Genomic DNA, 27,057 nt, shown 5'->3' with positions numbered 1-27,057 from the left:
TTGTTTCTTACAGACCTTTAGGGTTCGAGGCATCATGTTTAGCTAAAGGCTGGTTCATGCTCCGTTTCGAGGATAAAGAGGCAGCTGAGTGGGTGCTTGAACGAAATTGGATCATAGGGAACATCCCGGTTCTGCTGAAAAAATGGAGCCCCCTTTTCAATGCTATCAAAGAGAAAACTGATGTGTTCCCGGTATGGGTAAGGGCCCCGGGCCTCCCCTCGTTCCTATGGACAAAAGCAGTGTTTAAAGCTATCAGAAATAGATTGGGATCTTTCTTGGAAGCAGACATGCCTTTTCTGGAGATGAAGAACAGCGAAATGGCCCGCATTCTGGTGAGCCTCAACCCTAGCAAAGGTCTTGCCCAAAAAATAAATCTGCAGTACAAAGATTTTGTGTTCGAACAGATCTTGGATTACGAGCATTTGCCCTTTCGGTGCCATCGATGCCATGAGTATGGGCACCTTGCCAAGGACTGCCCGCTGTTCAGGAGAAGGAGGCGTTTTCGGAGGACCTCAGATTTCAGAGAGCCAGTCTTCAATCACGTACACGCTCCTCAGGAGAAAGAAGGCAGGGTGAAGCAGACAATAGAAGAAATGGAGATTGAGGGGACCCAGAAAGAGCCATCGCCTGAAGATCCTCAGCTCCGAGAGCCGGCAGAGGTCACTGAATCGCATCCTGTGGAAGCAAAGAAGGAGATCGCTAGGGTCTCAACCGCAGATCAAAATCCCGTCAAAGAAACTGAAAAGGGTATGTGCTCAGGTCCTCCTCCTTCTTCCCTTCAATTTCCTGAGCATATTTTTGATTCTATGCATATTACGTCTTCTATTTCCCCCATTCAAAACGAAGGCTTAAATGAGATCAAAGACCCTTCAAAGGATTTTCCTGATATTGATTCTATTTCGGCTGCCATGCCGTCCCTTGATTTGAACTGTGAAGATGTGTGGCCTCCTCTTGTTCCCCCGGTTCCTCATACCCCGGGCCCCTATAACCTTAGATCTTTGGGAGGAAAGCCTGGGGTGCCCGGCTCAGTTGGAGGTTTAGGGCAGAGGATCTCTCAAGGTTTCTCCAAAAATAAGAGAGGTAGAAAATCGGATTTATCTAAGGCAAAACTAAAAGCTAAACTGGATGTAGCTGATGGAAAACAACACTCTATCCCTAGGGTTCTTAGAGCAGTGCAGACCCCTGAATCTGTTATCAAATGATTCTGTCCTCTTGGAACTGTAGAGGTTTGGCCAGTAAACCTAAAAAATTGGCCCTTAGAGACTGGATCCAAAACTCAAAATCTGACATTCTTTTTCTCCAAGAAACACTGGGGAAAGGAACTGAAGTGGAAACAATGCTAAGTGCTCTCCTCCCAGGGTGGAAATTTTCAGCAGTAGATTCATCGGGCCACTCGGGAGGTCTAGCGATTGGGTATAAAGAAAGAAGAATAAAAGTCATTAATCAATGGGGGACGAAGCAAGTAATGGGCATGGAGGTTATTTCCCCTAACTTCTCTCTTCCCCTCTCAATTGTAAACATCTATGGCCCCTGTCAAGGAAGGGAGATATTCTGGAATGACCTGATGGCTAAATCTTTGATGAAGTCTTCTCTGTTGATTGTGGGAGGCGACCTAAATTTCTCTATAGGGAGAGCAGAGGCTTGGGGTCCATCGGCCAGGGAAGACCCCTTGTCGGATTTTTTCCTCAATCTCCTTTTGGATAACAATCTCATAGATCCCTCCCCGAACAAACTCAAGCCAACATGGAGGAACAGAAGAGCAGGGGAGGATCGAATTGCTAAAAGATTAGACCGTTTTCTTCTATCTGAAGATTTAATCTCAAAGGTTCCTATTCTCAGGCAGTGGGTTGAGGAGATAGGCAACTCTGATAACTTCCCTATTTTTTTGGATCTCTCTTTCCCCCCTCCAAAGCCTCCTGCCCCCTTTAAATTCAATTCTTCTTGGCTTCAAGATCCCTCCTTCAATTAACTCTTCAAGGAAACGTGGATCCATCCGGACAGAAATGCAAGAGAGGACAAAAGTTTCCTGTTTATGGAGAATCTCAAAAGATTGAAGAAAGCGACTATTTCCTGGGCAAAGGACAGGAAGCTTAAACAGAATGAAGAGCTGTTCAGGATCAGGGAGGAGTTGAAGAGTTTGGAGAGTATTGAGGTGGATGGATATATCTCACAGGCTTCTAAGGATAGAATCCTTCATCTGGAGAAACTTCAGAACCAAATACTCTTAGACAAGGAAGAAGAATGGAGGCTCAAGAGTAGGGCAATATGGTTAAAATCAGGAGATGAAAACACCAGTTTTTTTCATAACTATGCAATAGGAAGAAAATCTGTAAATACCATTTGGAGCCTTAAAGATGAAGATGGAAGGGAGGTTAGTTCTTTTTCAAACCTCTCTGGTCTAGGACAGAGACACTTCCAGAGAATATTCTCAGATCCGGGAGAGGCCACCATAGCAGAAGTCATTAGAACAGCTCAATGCTTTCCAAGATTTTTCGAAGAGGAAGAAGCAGAAGAGCTATCAATCCCTGTATCTAAGGAGGAGGTTGAAGCAGCTATGAAACTCATGGCCAAAGACAAAAGCCCCGGACCTGACGGGTGGACTATTGAACTCTTCCTCTTTTTCTTTGATTTAATAGGTTCTGAAATCACTGATGTAGTAGAAGAATCAAGACAGAAAGGAGAAGTCTACAGCCCTTTTAATTCAACTTTTCTGGCTCTCATTCCAAAGAAGGACGACCCGGAGAATTTTGAAGACTTCAGGCCAATCTCCTTATGCAACTGCATATATAAAATCATTGCAAAGGTGATAGCTATTAGAATTGTTCCTATTCTGTCAAGAAACATCTCAATGGAACAATTTGGGTTTTTAGATGGAAGACAAATTCACGAAGCCATTGGAGTAGCCCAGGAGGTAATTCAAAGTGTCAGACAAAAGAAAAATAAGGGTGTGGTTCTTAAAATAGATCTCTCCAAAGCCTACGACCGAATCAACTGGCTTTATCTCCGGATGCTGCTAACCCATCTGGGTTTCAATTATTCTTTCATCAGTTGGATAATGGGTTGTATCTCAAATGTCAGTTTTGTTGTTCTAGTCAATGGAGCAGCCTCACCTTTTTTCAAAAGCCAAAGAGGCTTAAGGCAAGGTTTCCCTTTATCTCCTCTCCTGTTTCTTCTAGTGGCAGAAGGACTAAGCAGGTTTATTCACAAAGCTAGAAGAGAGGAGAAGGTAAAAGGTATTGAGGTAGCAATCAATCTTTTCATCACTCACCTTCTTTTTGTTGATGACATTTTGATTTTCTCTAATGGATCATATAATGAACTTAAGGAGATAAAATGCATAATCGATCTGTTTCTAAAAGCTACTGGCATGCAGATAAATTCTAGGAAATCTCAGGTTTGTGTGGCAGATATTGACAGAAGGGAAAGATCCATGATGATCAATCTTTTTCCCTTCCATCATCAACCTCTGGATTCCCCCTTCAAATACTTGGGGTTTTGGTTAAAGCCGACAGCATACAAGAAAGAGGATTGGAACTGGCTCATAGCAAAGTTAGAAGCCAGAATTTCTCATTGGAGTTTCAAGTGGCTCTCCAGAGCAGGCAGACTGACCCTCATCAAATCTGTACTGTTAGCCATTCCAGTATACTGGGCAGCTTTAACCTGGGTTCCCAAAGGAGTGCTGGAGAAAATCAGAAGGATTTGCTGTAGATTCTTATGGGCAGGCTCAAAAGAAAGTTCAGTTCTTCCTTGGGTGGCTTGGGACAAGCTGGCTAGGCCAAAAGAATGGGGAGGTTGGGGATTAAAAAGGCTCCCCGAGTTTAGTCTTTCTCTGGCAGCTAAATCAGGCTGGAGATTAATCTCGCTGGAGAATCTATGGACAAGGGTGGTCAAAAGAAAGTACATAGATCCAGTCCCTTTGGAAGATTGGATTCGGAGCCAGGAAAAGAAAAAGAAGAATGTCTCAGCCATTTGGAAAGCCACGGTGGAGGCTTTCTCTGTGATTGAACAAGGATTGGCGTGGAAGATAGGAGATGGAAGACATTTAAGAATTGGCAGGGACCCCTGGGTAGGTTGTAATGAAGCCTTTGCCTTATCTCCTGGCTTTCTCAGACATCTAGATAGTAAGGGCATTTTTACTCTAAACCAGGTGGAGAAATCAGGCCATTCTACTTTATGGGGACAGGCTTGGAAAAATGTCGAAGAATTAGGAATAAACATTAGGTGGAAGAACGAATGGTGCTCTTTCATTCAAGAACTACATTGTTCCAATGTCAGGCTTAAAAACGAATCTGATTTGCTGATCTGGGCGCAGGGGAAAACAGGTGAATATTCCCCAAAAGATGGATATGCCTTCTTAATGCAAAGGAAAGGTTGGGGAATACCAAAATGGTGGTCGAAACACATTTGGAAGTTAAAATGCCCAGCAAAGGCTAGGATCTTCTTATGGTGTATACTTAAAAGGAAAGTTCCAACCTGGGACATTTTACAAGCCAGATACTTAGTTGGGCCAGGGAGATGCCCATTGTGCAAAATAGAAGAGGAATCAATAAGTCATCTCTTTGCATCTTGTGCAGTTTCAAAAAAAATCTGGGAGGAGTTAATCAGTCTGCTCAACTTAAAGGCACAGTGGGGGTCAGAACCTTTGGAAGAAGCTTGGAGTAGATGGTGGCAGAACTACCCAGAGGGAAACATGTGAAATCTACCTCTTATCTTTTTTTTGGGGGTATGGTTAGCGAGAAATAAAAGCCTGTTTCAAGACAAGGACACTCCCGCATCTGTCATAGCTATAAATTGTGCAGCCATTTACTCTGCCATCCCAATCCCTAAAGCAAAAAGTCCTCACATTCATCACAAACCTGTTATTATCCAGGAGGGCATTCCATGGGCCTTTTTTGACGGAGCATCCCAGAACAACAAGGCTGGAGCAGGATTGTGCATTCATTTGAATCCTGAACACTCCCTAAAAGCTTCTGTAGGTCTAGGACTTGGCACAAATAATTTTGCTGAGTTGTCTGCCTTGCGCCTTCTTCTTTGCTGGTTACTTCAAAGAAACATCTTCACAATTGAAATCTTCGGAGACCCTTTGAACGTCATAAACCGGGTTAATGGGAGTGCAATATGTCAAAACCAAATTCTGAAGATTATATTAGAAGAAATATTGCTTTTAAAGTCATCATTTAATAGTTTTATCATCTGCCATGTCTACAGGGACAAAAACGAGGAAGCAGATCAGCTTTCGAAGGCTGCTTTACAGCAAGATCTGGGAAGCTGGTCAATAGTAGAACTAAGACAGGGGCAGTGCTCCACCTCGTTCCAGCCTCCTTTTGCTCCACCACAGTGATCACGGCTCGTCTTTCTTTTTGTTTCTGGTCCATGGGCTCCAATGTTATATCAGTTGCAGCTTCTTTTATATTGTTATTTTTTTGAGCACTACAAAACAGGAAAACTCTATATCTTTTTGTTCATATCAGCTGGTTCTAAGTGATCTTACAGCCATATAAGGGGTTGTTTTCCTTCTCTGAAGGAGACCCTAAAATATATTTCTGTTAAATGTCCTAAGCCTTCTGAAGGGAGGAAGACTAGACAGTTACTATCAGGCTTTTTTACAACAGTATTGGATACATTTTAACATCCACAATCAGTCAAAATAGACTGAGATTTTTGTGTCTTACAGAATGTCAAATCAGCAATCATATGAGTCATCAGGCTATCAGGCTTTTTTACAGCAGTATTGGATACATTTTAACATCCACAATTAGTCAAAATAGACTGAGATTTTTGTGTCTTACAGAATGTCAAATCAGAAATCATATGAGTCATCAGGATTGCTCACAGCATACAGAATGTAACTTTTTATTTTCTTAATAAAGAGTTCGCTTTTTTCGTCGGAAAAAAAATAAACATTAGCAAAAGAAAAATATGAAGGAATATCAACTAGGTAAAAAAATAGTGTAATATGTTGCTTTTGCTTTTTAAATGGGTGTAATATGCTAACCTTTTTTTTTAAGAAAATACTAATTATGGGAAAAATCCATAAATTTGGAAAAAAAAAAAAGTGGATAATTAATTTATGAAGACAATTAGAAAACTTTTTTGTTTTCAAAATTTTAGAGCAATTTTAATTCTGAAAATTTGATTTTAAGCGATATAAAATTACTCACCCACCAATTAAAAAAAATAAAAATTCAAATTTAAAATATTCAAAAACTAATTTTCAATTTCCAAAGAACAAATAAATATTTAATTTTATCAAAATTTTAATAAAGATGAGAAATTTACAAATTAATTAAAATTCAAAATAGTTTTACTAAACTAATTACAATATACTCGGGCTTAAGCTGGTAAAAAAGAAAAATAAAAAAGAGTGACTACAAAATTTGTATGGATCTATGATTAAAGACATCCATTCTGTATAAATTTAAACCAGGGAATCAATAAGAATCTAAATAGGATATTTAAAAAAAAATGGATTACCGTCCACAAAAAAAATGGATATAAATTTGTACATGCATATAATCTGGACACCCATCCTAACTAATTTTCAACGATGGGATCAATATGAATCTGGAAAGGATATTTTAATTAAAAAAAATGAAGTGGACGGGCACATAATAAACCAAATTTCAACCATGAGATGTGAATCTGAAAGGAATATCTACATTTCCTTCTACCAAATGGACTTAGTAACCTGAAAACCTTATGAAATCAGACTCTAGTTATCACCTGGCATAAAGACAGATACCTGTACCAGGACCCCGACAGAACATTCATCACTGCATTAAACAGTACTTGGAAATAAGAAGTTAGTAGACATCCGGTGGCAGGCGTGGCGTAGCAATTGCTTCCAAGGGCACTGCCTTTTGCAGGATCAACCCAAACTTCTCGCTCATGTCCACGTGCTCTGCATTCATGCCCTTGGGAGGTGCCCAGTCGAATGAATGGAGGAAAGAGGCCAATACCACATGAATTGTCCGACTCGCAAACGGAAGCCCCACGCACATTCTCCTACCTGCTCCGAATGGTAGCAGCTCGAAGTGTTGTCCCTTGAAATCCACACTACTATCCAGAAATCTCTCTGGCACAAACTTCGAAGGCTCATTCCATATGGAAGGGTCCCTTCCGATGGCCCATACGTTCACGAATATTTGGGTGTCTTTGGGTATCAGGTATCCCCCAATTTCACAACTGCTAGCGGCTCTATGTGGGACGAGCAGAGGAGCTACCGGGTGCAGTCGGAACACTTCCTTCACCACTGCGCAAAGGTAAGGAAGACGGTCGGTGTCACTTTCTTCCACCCTTTGGTTACGGCCAACTACCGCATCCAACTCTGCCTGGGCTCGTTTCATTTTATCAGGATTGCATATGAGTTCTGCCATCGCCCACTCCATTGTCTTAGCGGTGGTGTCACTTCCTGCCCCAAATATGTCCTGCAATAACCAAATAAGCAACAGAGGAATTGACTTGCAGTATTAATGGCTGTAGTAAAGTACAAGTAGTGTTAAAATACGATACCATCTATCACTAAACTGACAAGCGATAATAAAAGGAGTTACAATTAAGTAGCCTCTGATATCGATGAGACTGAATTCATCGCTTCTCGTGTCCAACAGAACGTCCAACAGATCCTTGGGACCATCATTCTCATCCATCGTTTTGCCTCTTTTGGCCAGGCGGTCCTCTATGAATTTATCTAGAATACTCCGTACTCTTTCCACGTAGATTTTCGTGTTGCGTCCAACCCCCTGAGGATCCAACCACTGAAGAAAGGGGAAATAATCCGTCAAATTGGGAGCTGTTGCATTCTCCATCATTTTCGAAATACTTTCTTTGAACTCTCGGAAGGCTGGAGCTTGGGAAGCCAGCATGTCTTTACCAAACGCCATGTTGCCTAGCAGATTAACGGCAGAGTGGGCCATAGTATCTTCGATATTTATACTTTGCCCTTTTATAACTTCCTGCATAATTTGCTGGATCGTCCGCAATACTTGTTCTCTCCTTAAATGTTGCAGGGTCTCTAACCTCTTGACACTGAATAGCTCCGTATTGGATACTCTTCTGAGCATACGCCAGTAAGATCCACATTGAGCCCAGCCTAATGAGGATTTGTCGTGGGAAACATACTTCATTGATTGTATCACAGTTCGGCCTGCAAGGACATCGTCATGGGTCTTGAGAACTTCCTTCGCCATTGCAGGAGAGGAGACCACCACTGTAGTTTTCATTCCGAGAGAGACACACATAAGAGGCCCATATTTGGCAGCGAGGTGGAAGAGAGATTCGTTGGGCTTGTTACCCAACTGCAACAGGTTTCCGACAATCGGCCATCCCGGAGGCCCGGGAGGAAGCCTGCCATAAGTCCTCCTCCTCCACACATCTAACACCAAGAATACGATGGCGGAGGTGATCCCCAACACAGAATACCATGAAACCCATCCAATGTCCATGGAGACCGAGTATATGCAAACAAGTTCAATAGGAAACTGGGCAGAGAGAAGAGAGATACCAGTATATGCAAACAAGCTCAATCAGTAACCGTGCAGAGAAAAGAGAAAAACGCACGTCGTAGATTAAGTTCCCCACACGGGTGGTATATAAACCAGAAAGATACGTGTGGATAGGGTTTACCATCCAGCCCAAGTTGTATGGCTATAGTTATTCGTACCAATCATTTTTTTTATTTTTATTTTTATTTCTTTTCTTTTCTTTTTTAATTTAAATTAGGTAATTTAAATTATGCTAGAGAATATTATTATTAAGATATTGGACAGTTTTTATCTTCTTTGGTGTCCACTCTCAATCCTCATAAGATTTGAACCCCACATAAATTGAGTAAGTCAAACCAGTCATATTCTTAAAAAATTAATGATCACGATATTCTTCAAACTTTAGTGACACGGATGCTTGATGCCTTAAGATAGATAGGAGATGTTTCTTTTATATGATAAATGAATAATTAATAAATAATCTATTTAACTAGGAGATGTTTCTTTTATATGATAAATGAATAATTAATAAATAATCTATTTAACAACACCATTTGTAGTGATATGTATTGGGACAATTTAATGAGTAATTGGTACAACTCTAATTAGTGTAGGGGACATGAGATTGATGGTTCGAGTGCACAAAAATCAAAGAAGATGATAAAATAGATTATCATTTGAGTTGCCCGTCTTGAATGAGAAAGTAACCTCTTCTCAAAGCTCTTGACATATTCATGTTACTTGCAAAATATTTAATAAAATGTTTTTATATTAAGCTTTTATATATTCATGTTACTTGCAAAATATTTAATAAAATGCTTTTTTATTGAGCTTTGACATATTCATGTTATTTGCAAAATATTTAATAAAATGCTTTTATATTTCAAAATTGAATTGGTATTAAATTTTTCTAGAAATCAAGTTCATCTAATATCCATACAATTGCGAGATGATTCTCCTCTAAGTAAATATAATTTAATACCCTTAACTCTTATGTGAGAGGTAGAATCCAACAAACTTTGACTAATCCTAATGCCACAAAGCACAAAACCTACTCTATTTTAAAACAAGCATCTTCTAGTATGTGGAATCTTGATCAAATGGGGAAAACTTTAAACTTGCTTTACCTACATCCATATATGTCAAATCAAGTTATAAAAAAATAGTGTCATTTAAAAAATATACAATTTAGATTACGCTTGATGTATTCTCATGGTTCAATCTCATTCTATTTTAATAAACTTGTATTTGTAGATTATTCATGTACCAAACATATATTCCATGTAGTTTAGATTATTGAAGAGCCTCCACACACTTCAAAAGAATTGATTAAAAATTATTCATAAATTTTGGGGATATTTTTAGTATTATCTAGACTTTTAAAATATAATGTTTAATGTAATAATTTTACAAAACCACATCAAGAAAAAAAAAAGAAGGGGGAAATTTCAATGGGTGTGGATTAATCATTGATATAATCACATTTGCATATTCAACCTTTAATGTTGCAAATAATTTTTTTTCAATGATATTATTAGAGAGATTCAATGAGTCGTGTGTCATCTATTTAACTTCTCAAAGTTAGAATATGAATAGATATGACTAATGTAACATATAAGAATAGATTAGATGTTGTGGAATAATCTATTTAATTCAATGGTCTTGGGCAACGTACTTATCAATGTTGATCCTTTATTTATAAGAAGAGAAAAAAAAATTCCAAGCCTATAACTTACAATAGTGAGTTTCAAAACATTCTTATTTTACATATATCCTTTAAATAATAATCTTGTGGTTTATAGTGTATGTATGAGATGTTTGATTAATGGTTAAGAATTGAACTTTGATTATGCTTAACACTACATGTTATATTAACTTTTTATAATCTCTTAATTTTGAAGTTTTATCCACATCGCAACAAACCAGTGGACGAAGGAAAGGAAGTATTCACAAGGAGAGGAAGTCTTAAGCAAAGAAAATATGGGTGATTCATCTCCTAAAAGACACATTTGTCATAACTAATTGGACACCAAATCCATAAAATGACACTAAAATTTGAATTATATAGTCCAAAGAGCCATGATCAATGCAAAAATTAAGACCCATTAAAATAAAAGATTTAGTCCACAATTGATTATTCTAGACTAAGATTCTCCATTTATGAACAATATAAATTAAAGCCACAGGCTTACATTAGGGCATCAATCCATGAAACTTGAGTTCATTCCTAGATTACCATTTCTCTTTAGTGTCATTGTTTTAAATACATATAAATGAGTACAACCCAAACACTTATGGGCTTAGTGACAATGTTTATGTTTGAATTGTGAAACAAAAATGATATGAGTGATAATGACTCATTCATTAGTTTTGGACAACAAAGACAACCAATTTAGCAAGATATAGATTAGACTCTGACTATATTAGTAGTTATGTGACACAGAAAGGTAGTATTTAATCAAAATGTTTGTAGCTCTTATCAAAGTGTGATATCTCTTGATCTGATGCAATAAGGCACCACAAATTAATCATTACACATGGCATGGATTGATCTAAAATATGCCAAGTGTGATAATCACTCTATACACGCCGAGACATTTTCTCCATTGAATGCAACACGACATTATAACATACAATATTTTATGGATGAATTTGTAGATTTAAAGCATTAGAAATCTCTCTCTCTCTCTCTCTCTCTCTCTCTCTCTCTCTCTCTCTCTATAGAGAGAGAGAGAGAGAGAGAGAGAGAGAGAGAGAGAGAGAGCTCATAATATGTAGATTGATGCAATAATTTAAGATACAAATTATTTTAAATTATTACATCCATCTGTGAAGCCCGCTTACATAGACTCAAAATTTTGAATGTGTAAAAATTTGATTTGAATGGACTCAATTCTACCATTTTCATATATACAACATATTCATTTAAATAACACACACGTGCATTTATGAATTGATGTAAAATAAACTTAGATAATAACAAGAAGAGTACCTTGGAATTGGTAGAGTCCTTAGTTAGGTTGATGTTACTTTCCTTCACGTGATCCCAAAAACCTATCCAACTAAATTTTCCACCCAACCAACTAGGAACTACATATTCGATTTCCTAGCCCTAGGGAACCTCCACAAGTTCCCTAGACTTCTAGGCCCAAGCTAAAAAATGCAACCTATAATGTCTATCTAAACCAACAAATGCCCAACACCTCCCTCAACCTATAAAGGTTGTAACAACTTCTCAGTGCCAAAACTCTTCCTAGTTTCAAAATTTTTACTCCTCCCCCAAACTCTAAAACAAAATCCCAAGATGAAAAAGGGAGCCCCTATCATTCTCTACGCCACTTTATTTATCCCTCACCAATATCCAAAATATCTTCCATGATTAATGGCTTGCCTACCAAGTCATAATGCCTCCCCAACCAAAATATTTATTCGTTTTAAAGCTTTACATACCCCATTAATGTCAGGGTCTTGGATATCCCCCTTTACATGATAAAACAAGACTTTGAGCTAAAAAAATAATTAAATACACAAAAAAATCAAGTAATCTCAATTGTCTAGTCAAAATCAACGAGTCACGTAATTAGAAGTAGTAATGAGCCTACATTGTATACACTAGCGAATGAGCAAGGTCAAATTCTAATTTTTTGTTTACATGTTGATGATATGATCTTCACAGGAAATCCATCAAGGGAAAATTTAAATTACTCATGAAGCGGGAATTTAAAATCACTAATTTGGGTTTGGTGAGACATTTCCTTGGTATTGAGGTTACCCGATCAGATTTAAGTATTTCTTTTGTTTCAAGCAATGTATGCCATGGATGTGTTAAAGAGGTTTAGGAGGATGAACTATAAACCAATAACAACTCCAACTACAACAACAATAAATCTCAACAAAGAGGATTTGTAATCCAACATAGATCCAACTCTATTCAAGAGATTGGTTGGAAATCTTATGTATCTCACAACCACTAGACCAGACATTATGTATGTTATTAATTTGATTTCTAGGTTTATGTTGTTACAAAATACTCTCATTGGCAAGTTGGAAAAATAATTTTGAGATATCATGCTAGGATAACAAGATACGATATATTATAGTCCAACACTAATAATGATTTTTGGTTCGATATACTGATAGTGATTTTGTAGGTAGCATGGATGAGAAGAGCACTTCAAGGTATATTTCCCGTCTTAGTTAAAGTGTGATTTCAAGGGCATCCAAGAAAAAAACCATTGTGATAATCTCATTAGCCGAAGCTAAATAGGTAGCAGTTTTAATAACAACTTGTCAAGTAATTTGGTTATGTAGAGTATTGGGTGACCTTCAATGAGGAAAAGGCCCAATGCCAATTTATTGTGATAATAACTAAGTAATAACTTTCTCAAAAAGTAAAGCCTTTCATCAAAAAAGCAAGCATCTTGATACCACATATCTTTTCATTAGAAATATTGTAAACATTGGAGAAATTTTCTTGGAACCTTATAAATTAAAAGATCAACTGGTTGACACATTCACAAACCCATTGGCAAGAAATGTCTTTAAGTTACATAAAATAATTTAGGAGTTGTAAACCTATCAAATAATTATACTAGAAGATGATCATGTTATGCTTATAAGCCCATAAATGGATTGTTGAATGGTTAGTTTTAGACTATTAGAGTTCGTAATTAAGTGGGAGTGTTCGATATTATTACTCTTTCTTTGCATGTATATAGTCTCCCTTTAGTTATTTTTGTAAAAGTCTCAATATGCAAATAAAAATCTCTAGAAGAGCTAATATTATCTTAGTTCCTATTATTAGAAAAATAGCCTCTATAATTGCCTTCTCTAGATCTTTCTTGAAGATCTCTCAATAAAAACTTTTGTCAATTTAAAATCACCTTCATAAAACCATTGAATCCTTCAAGTTTGTGAGTCGTAGCTCAATGGGAATTTGTATGAGTTTCTGTCTGCGTTTAATCATATATAGCTAACATTGTTTCTCGCCTCTATCCATAACACAAATTTTGAAAAGAATATACAACTCTCATAAATTCTTCCAAGATATGTTTATAATGCAATTTGCAGAGAAAATAAGAAGTTGAAATAATAATAAAATGATAAAGTCCAACATAAAGGTTGGAAATGAAGGAATTATAGTGTCTAAGTAGTGTTTCCAATCAATAGATGTTTCCTTGAATTAAAGATGGAAATTTATGCTAAATAATTTTCCAATTTTAATGAATAAATTAGCAAAACCAAAGGATGTGTAAAAAAATTCACAATGAAGTCACCTATCATCAATAAGCTCGTTGATGTCATCCTTGGATTTTGTAGATATCCTTTGATAGTAAGCATGAATAAACTCTTAGTTTGTAGGAGATCAAATAGGGGGAAGGACATAACTCATACAAATGGTCCATTAGAATTCAACATCTAAGGAATACCATTTTACATTCAAATACAAGGGCTACTAAGGTCATTTTATGCATTGTGTGCATATATTATTTTGGCATCAGAATAAAACGTTCACTTAAGTGTACATGACCGGTTTCTCCAAATGTTCTTTGCACAAAATTATTGATTTTAAGAAAATCATGATCATTTTGTAGCTCAATTGTTAAATTGTAAACTAGGGCCAAACTTCATGTGGGTCATCTTATTCATGGATGATAATATCTTTATTAGATTCCTCTCGTTGAGAGGTGTAGGATTGATATGAAGATCATCCGATTCCGATAAGTATTCATGGAGATATGAATTTATTTTGATTATGGAATTATTATCAAGCCGACCTACAACTCATGTAGGCTCAGAAGCCCAACAGTCGCATCTATTCAGACACCAACGTTGTGTATAAATATAGGAGGATTTTTCCTCATTTGGACACACTCATCTAATCACATCTCTCTCTCTCTCTACTGTGCAGAAAAGAGTCTCTTCTCTACTGCGCATAAAAGGGTCTCTCCCTCACACATGTGAAGACAGAAGCTGCTGAAACTGAAGTTGCAACTGCAGAAGTAAAGTATGACCTGTGTGTACCAAAATATCTCCTCATCTGAACTGCATTATAGGTTCATATGAACCTCCTCTCAAAGTCGCAACTTTTGGTGGTGGAATCAAGTCAATCCGACGGACGGTTTGCAAGATATCCACTACCTTAGTTTGAAGGAAGCTGCTGAAACTAAAGTTGCAACTGTAGAAGTGAAGCTTGACCTGCGTGGACTAGAAGATATCCTCATCTGAATTTCATTTTAGGTTCATCTGAACCTCCTCTGGAAGCCGCAACTTTTGGTGGTGGAATCAAGCCGATCCGACGGTCGGTTTGTGAGATATCGTCTGCCCTAGTTTGATGATGAAGCCGCTAATGCTGATGCTGCTGATCTAGGGTTTGCTACTGCTGATATAAATCAGATTTATTGTACTATTTCTCTCTGCTGAATTATTGAAGATAAAAGAAGATTTGATCAAAGGGTTTCCCCACACATTGTGGGGTTTGTCCCTGGCTAGCCGCCACATCTTGTGTCTCTTGTCTTGGCTTGTTTTCTGTCGATCGTTTAATGTTCTATCTGCACTTTACTTTATGTACATGTGATTGCTAATCTATGGAATATAATAAGAAAAAGAAGTAAACTATTATAAGCATAGAACATACCATAACTTAACATGGTATCAGAGCTGAGGTGAAGACAAAGCCCGAGCAAGAGCAAGAGCAATCACCGAAGAGAAGATTGGCAAGGCTATCCTAAAAGAACTATGGGGTCCTCAACACTCTTTCCTGCCGAAGACAAGCTCCGTGAGAAAGCTGACTATCACGGATGGAAGATGTCTATCGATCTAACCCTAAAAGATCAAGGAGTGCTGGATCATGTAAGAGGCAATATTGTTGAGCCTCCATCGAATGCACCCGCTGCTGCATGGAAAAAATGGAAAACTAGAGAAGTCAAAAGAGAAGATCATCCGAGACTCTATCGACAAGCACTCAGTGGTCTACATCTCTGACCTGAACACCTCCAAGGAAATCTACGATAGACTAGTGAGTTTATTTAAAGTCAATGATGCAAATCGAGTTTTGTTTCTTAGAAATAAGCTGAGGGAAATCAAGAAGGGTAAAGATGAGAGTATGCAAGCATACTTCTTAAGAATCACCGAGATCAAGAACGATCTCCTATCTATTGGGGAGACTATTACTGATAGGGAAATGGCACTCACGACTCTTGGAGGATTACCATCCGAATGGTACATGTTCAGGACTACTCTTCTGAACAATAATGTAATTCTTGGTTTCGAGAAATTAATGGCTAGATGCATTCAAGAAGAAACAAGGGTAGAAGAGGAAGAAATTCCCTTGTCGAAAGGTCCTCCTACTGCCTTTTCTTCTCTTGCTAAGAAAAGAAATAATTCCGGATCTAAATCAAAAGGAAATTCTAGACTTAAGGGTGGAAGAAAAGGATGATGTTACATCTGCGATAAAGCAGGTCACTATGCAAGGCAGTGCCCTAATAAAAAGGACTCACACAGGGACAATGATCAAAATCCCTCTGATGGCAATCAAAGGAATGACAAATTCAATAGCAAAGGTAAGAGGAGAGCTGGGAATCAAGGAAGAGGACAAGCATTCAAGAAGGCTAGAAATTCAAGGATGTGTTAAATGCACCTGACCTCAAAATGAACCTGGTGTCCATCTCGGCAATGGAAGAAAAAGGCTACAAGGTAACCTTGAGCAATGGCAAGGTACGTGTATCGAAAAATAATGTTAAAGATGCCTTTACTCTTGAGTTTCGTGTTGGTTCATTATATCAGGTCGATGGAAGTCCGCTAGGTGTCATGTCTTATGACACATCTCTTTAGTCTGAACTTTGGCATCAAAGGTTTGCCCACCTTCATTATAAATCTCTACATGGTGTAAGACAAATGGTGACAACGATGCCCGAATTCCGAGTAGAGAAAGAAGGTCTATGTCCAGGATGTGCCGAAGGAAAGCTCAAAAGGGGACCATTCCCCTCAAGCCTAAGCAAGACCTCTGATATATTATAGTTGGTTCACTCAGGCATACCTGAGGCTAGCATTAAGAGGGAGACTACTACTCCACATAATCCTGAGAAGAATGGTGTGGCAGAAAGGAAGAACCATATGATTGTGGAAGTTGTCTCTATGGGTAGATGATGTATCAATGCCTGATGTAGAAGAACCCATGGATCCGATTGATCCTCCTCCACATGAGCCTTCCTCTTCTAGGAAGAGGCCTTCATGGATTAGGGGGATACTTGATGATGCTAAAGGACATGCTTCGCCCCAAGGAACCTCCCATAAAAGTAAGAAACCTAACAGGTATCAGGGATACCTGACCATCATGAGAACGATTATAGAAAATGAGCCTTCATCATTCACAGATGACATCAAGCATCAAGTATCGAAGGATGCTATGACCAAAGAATATGAATCTATTATAAAGAATGATGTCTGGGAAGTAGTTCCCAGACCCCAGGACAAGACAGTTGTCATGTCAAAATGGCTTTACAAGATAAAGCATGCAGCAAATGGAAGTACGAAAAAGTATAATGCTCGTTTTGTTGCTCGTGGTTTCTCCCAGAAGGAAGGTATAGACTATGATGTGATATTTGCACCTGTTGCCAGATATACAACCATCCGCTTGATCATAGCCCTTGTGGCTTCACAAGGATGAAACCTACATCAGATGGATGTCAAGACCGCGTTCTTGCATTGTTCGATCAAAGAAGAGGTCTATGTGGAGAAACCCAAAGGATTTGAGATTTATGATTGAAAATCTCATGTATGGAGGTTGAAGAAGGCTCTCTATGGGCTGAAACAAGCACCCCGAGCATGGTATGAGAGGATCGATAGCTACTTGATGAAGCTAGGATTCTCTAGGAGTGAAGCCGATCCTAACCTTTACTTTAAGGTTGAAGATGATAAACCTCTCATACTGGTGTTGTGTGTGGATGACCTCTTTCTAACAGGTGTAGACCCTCTCATTCTGAAATGTAAGAGGGAGTTGGCTTCTGAATTTGAAATGAAGAACCAAGGACTTGAAGTGTGGCAGAAGCCAAGGGAAATTTTCCTATCTCAAGGAAAATATGTGGTGAAGATTCTGAAAAGATTTGATATGGTGGACTGCAAGCCTGTGACTACCTCGAGGATCTTAACTTTCAGAAGTTATATGGTAGTGATGTTGGACCAGATTTGGGAAATGCCTCTGAGTTTCAAAAACTCATTCGCGTTGATGTTCTTAGTGAACCTCCGTCCGAACATATGTTTTGCAGTTAACATTGTGAGCTCATATTGGGTTGAGCCTCACTAAATTGGTGTCAAGAACCTTATGAGATGTCTTCAGGAAACAATCTCTCATGGATTGAGATAAACTGCCGGAAATATGAAACTACATGATTATTTGAATGCTCATTAGGTAGGTAGTGTGGAGGATCACTAGAGCACTTTTTAGTGTTGTTTCTATTTGGATTCTGCTTCGATATAATGGATGAGTAGGAAGCAGAAGTCGGTTGCCATAAGCACCACCGAGACCGGATACATAACTACGAGTATGATCTTGTATGAAGCTGCCTGGTTGGGGAAGCTCTTCAGTAAGTTGTTTGAACACATACCACTGTGATTCTTTGTAACAACCAGAGGTGGGATTCGATTATTGAGGAATCCCGTATTTGTCGATTGCTCTAGTAGATAGACATCATCCGGGATATGGTAAGACGATGAGCAAGGAGGCTCCATCGCATTAAGATGATGTATAGGTCAATACACCTTGTCAAAGCCCCGAGGAAAGATCTAATATGTGATTTTCCCAAACGACTTGAAGTCATCAAGAAACCCTTGTACAAGGGTCCTGCATGTTGCATACATTGAGCTCTGGGAGCTCTGAGGGCTTGTGGTTCTTACTGGAGCAACATACGACCACAGGGTGACTCACCCTCCCCTGGTGGTGCACACTGGAACAAGATGATTCGCTCTCTTGTGGGACAAGATGATTCGCTCTCTTATGGGACAAGATGATTCGCTCTCTTGTGGAACAAGATGATTCGCTCTCCTGTGTAGCAAGATTGATGTGTTCTCCTGTGAGGCCTGGATTGATGTGTTCTCCAGGGCGACTGTATCAGGATTGATGTGTTCTCCTGTGAGGCCTGGATTGATGTGTTCTCCATGGCAACTGTAGCAAGATTGATGTGTTCTCTTGTGAGACCTGGATTGATGTGTTCTCCATGGTGATTGTAGTAGGATTGATGTGTTCTCCTCTGAGGCTTGGATTGATGTGTTCTCCATGGCGACTGTAGTAGGATTGATGTGTTCTCTTGTGAGGCCTGGATTGATGTGTTCTCCATGGCGGCCTGGATTGATGTGTTCTCCATGGAGATTGTAGTAGGATTGATGTGTTCTCCTGTGAGGACAGGATTGATTAGTTCTCCTGTCGAGGCATCCTACCCATGCAATTTGGGACTCATGGTAAGTACCTCTCACTTGATCAATGAGTAGGGAAATGAAGTTAGGGACCATAGTAGTACCGATGGACGCATCGTTGTATTTACCACACTCCCTATGCTAGGATGACCTCCATTGATCTGGGATCAATGATACTGGTCTGGGACCAGTGGTAGGAGTTGTACCTTACTATGACATTGACTTCGAGTTAGTTGAGACTGGTCTGGGACCAATGGTACATACTCTGAGACTGACTTCGTGTCAGTGCAGCACTGGTCTAGGAACAGTGAGAGTGGTACATACTATGACGCTGACTTCGGGTCGATTGAGACTGGTCTGGGACCAATGGTACACTCTCTGAGACTGCGATATTGGTCTGGGACCAGTGGTAGGAGTGGTACTTACTATGAAGCTGACTTCGGGTCGGTTGAGACTGGTTTGGGACCAGTGGTACGCACTCTGAGACTGACTTTGAGTCAGTTGAGGATGATACTGTTCTGGGACCAGTGGAGTTGTACTCACTATGACGCTGACTTCAGGTTGGTTGAGACTGGTCTAGGACTAGTGTTACATACGCTGTGACTGACTTTGAGTCAGTATGATACATCCTCGATCAATTCTTCTTCTTCATAATTCGGACAAAAGCATAGCAGAACAGAACAATGCAAGAGTAGAGCAGAACAGAGCAGAACAATACAGATCAGTACAGGGCAGAACAAGACAAAGCAGAATAGGCAGAATAGAGCAGAGCAGGGCAAGGGTCGGGCTATACAAGTCAGTGCATTTGATGGATGAATAGTAACGACCGATAGACAGATTGCAAATGAAGTTCTCCCTAGTTGAGAGGGAGTGTTAAATCGGCAACTAGGGCCAAACTTCATGTGGGTCATATTATTCATGGCTGGTGATATTTTTATTAGATTCCTCTCTTCGAGAGGTGTAGGATTGATATAAAGATCATCCGATTCCGATAAGTATTCATGGAGATATGAATTTTATTTTGATTATGGAATTATTATCAAGCCGACCTACAACTCATGTAGGCTCAGAAGCCCAACAGTTGTATCTATTCAGACACCAACGTTGTGTATAAATATAGGAGTACTTTTCCTCATTTGGACTCACTCATCTCATCACATCTCTCTCTCTCTACTGCGCAGAAAAGAGTCTCTTCTCTACTGCGTAGAAAAGGGTCTCTCCCTCACACATGTGAAGCCGGAAGCTGTTGAAACTGAAGCTGCAACTGCAGAAGTAAATTCTAACCTGCGTGGACCAAAATATCTCTTCATCTAAACTATGTTGTAGGTTCATATGAACCTCCTCTGAAAGCCGCAACTTTTGGTGGTGGAATCAAGTCAATCCGACGGACGGTTTGCAAGATATCGACTGCCCTAGTTTGAAGGAAGCTGCTGACACTGAAGCTGCAACTGCAGAAGTGAAGTTTGACCTATGTGGACTAGAAGATCTCTTCATCTAAACTGCACTGTAGGTTCATCTGAACTTCCTCTGGAAGCCGCAACTTTTGGTGGTGGAATCAAGCCGATTCGACGGTCGGTTTGTGAGATATCGTCTACCCTAGTTTGATGATGAAGCCGCTAATGTTGATGCTACTGAACTAGGGATTGCTATTGCTGATATAAATCAGATTTATTGTACTATTTCTCTCTTCTGAATTATTGAAGATAAAAGAAGATTTGATCAAAGGGTTTGTCCCTGGCTAGCCACCACATCTTGTTTCTCTTGTCTTGGCTTGTTTTCTGTAGATCGTTTAATGTTCTATCTGCACTTTACTTTATGTACATGTGATTGCTAATCTGTGGAATATAATAAGAAAAAGAAGTAAATTGTTACAAGCATAGAACATACCATAACTTAACATCAATTTATCAAATGACAATGACACTTAGATTAAGCAAGAGTCTTCCAATATATCTAGCACCTTGATCGATATCTCAAAGATTTTATCATAGAATGATTACCTTTTTCTTGACTCTTCTTGCTTGAATCTAGAAATTTTTCCATATATCACCATTGAATATTATTTCTCAATATCGAGTGGGAGGAAAGAAAGTCACTCAATTTTTCCTCTAAAAAAGGCCTACATAAACCATTTAGCAATAGATTTCCAAGCTTCACAAATTATCTTGAGAACAACCAAACACTCAATCATGAACAATAATGACACATAAAACAAATTAATCCAAAATTTTGATGGTGTTGGGTTGCATGGTTTGCATAATCTTGTGAAGAAGTAAATTTATGCATAAGACTTCTGTTGGTATACTACAAACCATCCCCTTTATTATCACAAGCTTACCTATGGATAAAAATATCAATAAGTTCTACCATCAAAAGATATTGGGAAATGTCACAGGCCATTGAAAGACCATATTATGCTCTATATTTTGTCTTTTTGATTAAATGCTTCTTTATTTGTATTTTTATTGAGAAGAGAATCACTCTACAACCTAGTATGGGGGAGATGTTGTAAATTCACCTAATGTTATGTTATGTCGGCTAAAAAATTATAATTAAAATAATAACTATAACTATTAATGAAGAAATTTGAAATTATCGAATTAAGAAGTATAATAATTAAAAATTATAATTTGAAATCTTAAATTTTGGCTCACGCCTCTTCAAGGAATCGCAACCACAAATATTCCATATTAATCTTTCAATTTACTTCACACTTCTCAAGATGAAAAATTTGTAACAAAAATCAACTTTTCTCTTTGTGGACAATCTAGATGAGCTTCCAAGCATCCAATGCTATCAAGAAAATTATCAACAACAACGAATTTGTCTTAAGTATATCCTCTATTATTATGTTAAGGTATTTCCTATATGTTTTAAATTTATTTAAATCTACACGTGTGAATGCCAAAATTATCAAAAACCTGCATGTGTAATTTATCAATATATTGCAAGAGAAAATTTTAGAGAATTGAAACTCCTGAGGGTTGAACACTTGTGTGGGTGACTGCTTTCTCTTGCTCTGCAAAACAAATATTGTGAATAACTTTCGGGTTACTCCTCTAAGTTCTCATAAAACTTCCTAGTGCCTTGTTTCATAAAGAAAAGCTACACCTATGAAGAAGAAAATAAATTTAGATGGTGACATTCTTCCTGAAGAGTATGTTGATGTTTTTGTACAAGAATTTGCATATGATCATATTTGACTCAGGGTTTCGAAGGACAATTCTTAGGTGCTTTACAACTAGATAACATTGGAGACGATTTGGGACACTAAAAATTTCCATTACTCCATACACCAACCGACCCTTCCACATTCACAATGTCATCCCCTAAACCGAGCTTAAAAAACAGTTGTGTGAATACATTCTCAAGAGCAAGTGCATAACCTTGACTCTAGGGCTTCAAGTCATTCTTGACTATACTCAAATCTTGAACAAGATAGATATAAAACAATTGCTGAATGAATTGGTTTTGGTTGGAAATCAATATTTGCACTGGTGGGGTCACAAAAATAGAATTTTGGAAATAGAAACATGCCCTTGCTTTTGTTCGAAACTATTTGTCATTGATGCCAACCCAAGAAACAGGCAAAAGAATTCATGATTTCCTCGCTCTTGTTATGGCATATGGTCAAAAGTTTGCATGGAAGGCCATCACATGCTAATTTCTCTTGTCATGCCATTTCTAACCTTGGGTGGCACACAACATATCTCCTCACAACTAAAGAGATATGCCTTCTCAAAGATGAAGCATCAAATGTGTGGTCATGGTGCTCAAATCCGATTGATGGCTTGATCCAGAGCTTGGCACTAAATCTAAATGAAGATATATTTTATTGGGTGAAATTAGATATATTTTGTTGGGTCATGGTTGTTACTATTAATTGATGACATCAACCTTTAAAAAAAGGAGGTATTTAACTTTGAAAATAAGTTTAAGAAAGGAGTATTAAGGTCGACCTATAGAAAATTGAAATTATTTTTGTTTATGAGTCAAGTGAATTACATTATTAAGGATTGTTTAAGGGAAACTCACCCCCCCCCCCCCCCCCCCCCCATCTAAACCAAACTCCTTTAAGTATAAATAAGGGCCCATGTCCCCTCAAATTTATCATCTCAACCTTATAATCTATGCTTATACTCTATGAAATTTCTTAATACCAGGGAAATCAAACAGATATAAGGAAGTATGCCAAATTTTCTAAGAGTTTTTTGGATTAAATGATTTATCATTCTTATTGTTACTTGTTCGGTTGAATTTGAGTTTCTAAAGCAAAATACAAGGAAATATGTGGCAAGGTTTCAACCTGTTCGAAGCATAATTTCAACCTTCTCTGGGACACGAGAGGCCTAGTTTCGACCCCCCTAAGTCATGATCAAAGGTGCAATTTCAACCATCTCTAAGGCAGGATAGATCAAATTTATGTGGTATATCTTGGCCCTCCTGAGGCACATTATCTGACATTTATGTGGACTATTTTGATCTATTTGAGGTCCAAATTAGATCTCTTCTAAAACTAAGTTTTAGCATGAATTTAGGGTTTAGTTAGGCCCATGAAGAAGAGTTAGTTTGGCTTGATATAGGGTTTTTTCAAGGACCAATTTTAGGCCTATAAACGTTGTATAAAGGAGGCTAATAAAACCGCAGAAGAAAGGTCGAGTTAGGGCATGTTTGGGAAGAAAAAGGTAGCCACTCAAAGCTGTTGTAAGAGAAGGTTTAAGGCCATAGGTCAGGGGCCTAGTCTAGGTATCTTCTAAAGAAAGTAAAAATGAGTTTCCTTGTGTTGATAAATCTAGGGCATTGAGATTAGGATATATCTCTTCTAATGATAACTACTTGTGAATTATTTTTACTTCTTAGATTATGATCTTCTTTTACTTATGTAATTATAGTGTTATTCTTCATCAAATAGTTATCAATGAATAAACCATAAAGAGACAAAAGACACACAATGTAGGCTATCAACCAGGTCCAAAACCTCTCCCACTTGAGAGGAAAACCCAAGTGAACTGTTCTTCTTATAGAAACTTCAATTGACAAACATGAAGACCATGACCTAGACCATGAGCCCAAGAACAATGGAAAATACTTCAATCTTTCCTTCCTTCAAGCGGCTGGTTATATGGTTATCTTCCTTCACCTTACTCGCACTTCTTCTTGCTTCAAATTGACCAAAAAATGTGTCTCCAACTAAAGGCCGAGTTGCCTATATATAATAGTCAATGAATCCAAAATAAGCTGACTTGAACAAGTGCCCATGCCAACATGTCTTTCTAGAAACATCTTAAGGACGTTTTCAAGGTGACTTTGTGACAAGGTCTTGGGGGGTTTGTGACACAAATAAATTTCCTTTTGCAATGTATAACATGCCCAAATGGGTCTTCACACTTTTACATTGACTCAATAGACTTTATGACTTGATGAAAAAAACCTAAAGGAGCCATAACTGTAAAAAAAAGAGTCCTTGCTCATGAAACCCATGAGACAAGCATTACAATAATAATTTTATTTTTCTTCTTTACATCAATTACATAAAATCAGAATTACACATGTCATTATGAATACCGAACCGAGTTACACTTTTCAGCACTCCCTCTTAACTATGGAGATAGTCATAATGGTGCCTGGTCATTCTCAATCTGAAGAATTCTAATAAGAAGAGTTGGATTTGTAACCCATATATTTAGCATCATATCAACCAACATTGTCACATAGCAAGGCCTTGGCTAACAACTCTATCTCTCGAAAAGATTTGAGCTCAATGCTGGTGACACCAATTTTTCATAGACACACTCATCATTGTCTCTCTCATAACATACCCCACTTGGGTTCTCAGGGTGTGTTCCACCAAGACTATTCTTATCTTGGATTCCTAGTCCACAAAGAATATCGGTCCTCTTCGACTACTCTTATCTTGGACACCCTAACTCATCCTCAAAGAGAATCAGATGTCAGATGTTTACACAATCCTCCATTTTGTCTTCCGAAGTGAATACAATAATGATGTGTCTATCTCTCCCTATTAATTAGGGAGGACAGAGCTATTCCAATAAAGGAATGTACTTATTCCTACGGAAGGAAAGTCCCCTCTTGGATTAGGAGTTTTTCTTCCAAGTTTCTACCAAGTAAGAAACTTGTTTCTAGGTTCCCTCCTAATTAGGGACCTATAACAACTCCTCAGGTGGAGATCACGGGACAACCAACTGCTTGAAGAACTCCTCCTCACTATTTCATGAACTTATTTTCTTTATTCAAGAGTCTTCATGTTTTGGAACTTCTTCATAGGTCACAAACCATTCATCACTTTCATCCATGAGTTAGGCATGTCATCATCAAAAAGTCATCCATCAGTCCATATCTCGCCTTCCTTCATGCCATGTTGCCTTCTTTTCATGCCATATTTCCTTAAGAAACTTCCTTCCTATTACATGGTCAACAGTGTTGGAAATAATACTGAGAGGGGGGGGTGAATCAGTATTATTACATTAATAAAACTTTTTCATTTCCATAATCAAATTCATACATGCTACTTCAACCATATTATCAGTTAACAGATGCAGTAACATAGAATAGATCATCACACATAAGGCACACACATGAACACCATGATATAAGGTGGAAACCCAATGCGGGAGAAAACCACCTGCTGCAAGTCATCTCAATCTTCTTCTTAATAAGAAAATCCTTTTACAATATTTGTACTGGTGCAGTCTTATACCAGTACGGGAGCTACAACCCCCTTTGCTCTTGTACTAGCCGATCCATTTACTAGTACGCAGGCTACTACCTGCTACAATGCTCCAAAGATTTCCTTTAGCTCTTGTACTAGCTTAGATACTAGTACGTAGGCGCCGGCCTACAATCTTCTCTCCTCCAAGTACCACGTTTCATCAATTTTCATACTGGATACACTGAAGCACAACACATAATCTGAAAGGCCACATTTCATCCAATTTTCATACTGGACCCAACAACAACATAAACAAGCTTCTGAATCACCCAATCACCAGATCCATACATATACAACGATATTATGAGAGTTATCAACCAGATCTAGTACATCAGATCACATGAAGATAAGTAATTTTAAACCGATCCATCCATCCAACAAAACTGAAGTTAATCATAATCATTCACTCAATCACTGTTGTTATCTGAACATAATACCAGAACCAAACATCACTTCAACAACCCAGATCATAAAAATGATAAACAGAGATTTTAAGAGAAGTAAGCAGCTTCACCCATGTACTGCCTGCTTACAGTACGCACTCTGCTCAACTGCTCGCCTGCTTACGTACGCACTGTAGTCAACTGCTCACCTGCTTACGTACGCACTGTACTCAACTGCTCACCTGCTTACCTACGCTCTGTGTCCATTGAACTGCCTGCGCACCTCCGCAGCTGCAGCGCTTCTGGTCCTGCGTATCTGCGCACCTGCAACGCTTCTGTGCCTGCGTATCTCTGCACTTTTCTTTCACTGTACCTACGTACCTTTGGGTATAGATAATTTCAAGACTTCAAGAATAACCCAGACAGTCAGATCTACAGATCTGATCATGCGCCGAAGAGATCTCAATCCATCAGTAGATTCGCCTTATTTAGATCTAGACATTACTCCCAAGAGATCATAATATTTCAGATCTAGCTCTCATAAGATGTTCAACCCAAAACTTGCTCAAGCCAAATGATCTCCTTTGCTTTATATAGGCAAGCTCCTCCTAAAATCATGGATCAATACCACGAGCCAAAACCATAGAAACACAAATACCGTCGGCTAGTTAAACATAAGAAACCCCACGTGTGCTTTTCTTTGCCTTGAAATGTGTGCACTGGGGTACGCACCTCCTGAACGGGATAACTGCGGGTATGTACGCACTTTTTGTAACACCGGCCTGCGTGTACGCACCTTATGTAAGGTGTACCTGCGTACCCCTTATTTTCTTCAATATTTGATAGCTAATCATCAATCTCTGCTGCTGACTTGAAGTACTGTGATCTATCACCTGAATGGGTTGCCATCAAGGAAAACACTTTAGCCATAATGCCAACAATCTCCCCCTTTGGACTTGATGGCAAAGCTTACTTGTGAACTGTCATCTGGTCCCTTTGTGCTTGTCTGGTGATCCCATGCACTCTGTCACATCTGATATTTCTTCTGTAG

At 38.5% G+C, this 27,057-nt stretch overlaps 2 protein-coding genes across 2 annotated transcripts; one reads left to right on the top strand and one right to left on the bottom strand.

Moving 5' to 3' along the window:
• Positions 1–2,032: 2,032 nt before the first annotated feature.
• On the top strand, positions 2,033–5,341 carry LOC149231840 (uncharacterized). The gene is made up of 3 exons (XM_089381767.1): positions 2,033–2,911; positions 3,374–4,322; positions 4,734–5,341. The coding sequence occupies exons 1-3, from the start codon at positions 2,033–2,035 to the stop codon at positions 5,339–5,341; spliced, it is 2,436 nt and encodes an 811-aa protein (XP_089237893.1).
• A 1,209-nt stretch (positions 5,342–6,550) lies between these two features.
• Positions 6,551–8,545, bottom strand: LOC149231839 (cytochrome P450 76T24-like). Its single transcript, XM_089376379.1, has 2 exons — positions 7,554–8,545; positions 6,551–7,427 (listed from the first exon to the last, which is right to left on the bottom strand). The coding sequence occupies exons 1-2, from the start codon at positions 8,442–8,444 to the stop codon at positions 6,804–6,806; spliced, it is 1,515 nt and encodes a 504-aa protein (XP_089232505.1). The 5' UTR covers positions 8,445–8,545; the 3' UTR covers positions 6,551–6,803.
• Positions 8,546–27,057: the final 18,512 nt, after the last annotated feature.

The sequence above is a fragment of the Pinus tabuliformis genome, chromosome J, assembly GCF_031772625.1.
Source record: "Pinus tabuliformis cultivar Carrire ecotype Pingquan chromosome J, CPIR1, whole genome shotgun sequence".
Lineage (NCBI taxonomy): Eukaryota > Viridiplantae > Streptophyta > Pinopsida > Pinales > Pinaceae > Pinus > Pinus tabuliformis.
Note: the sequence above shows the minus strand (reverse complement) of the source record. Positions and strands in the feature narration are given on the sequence as shown.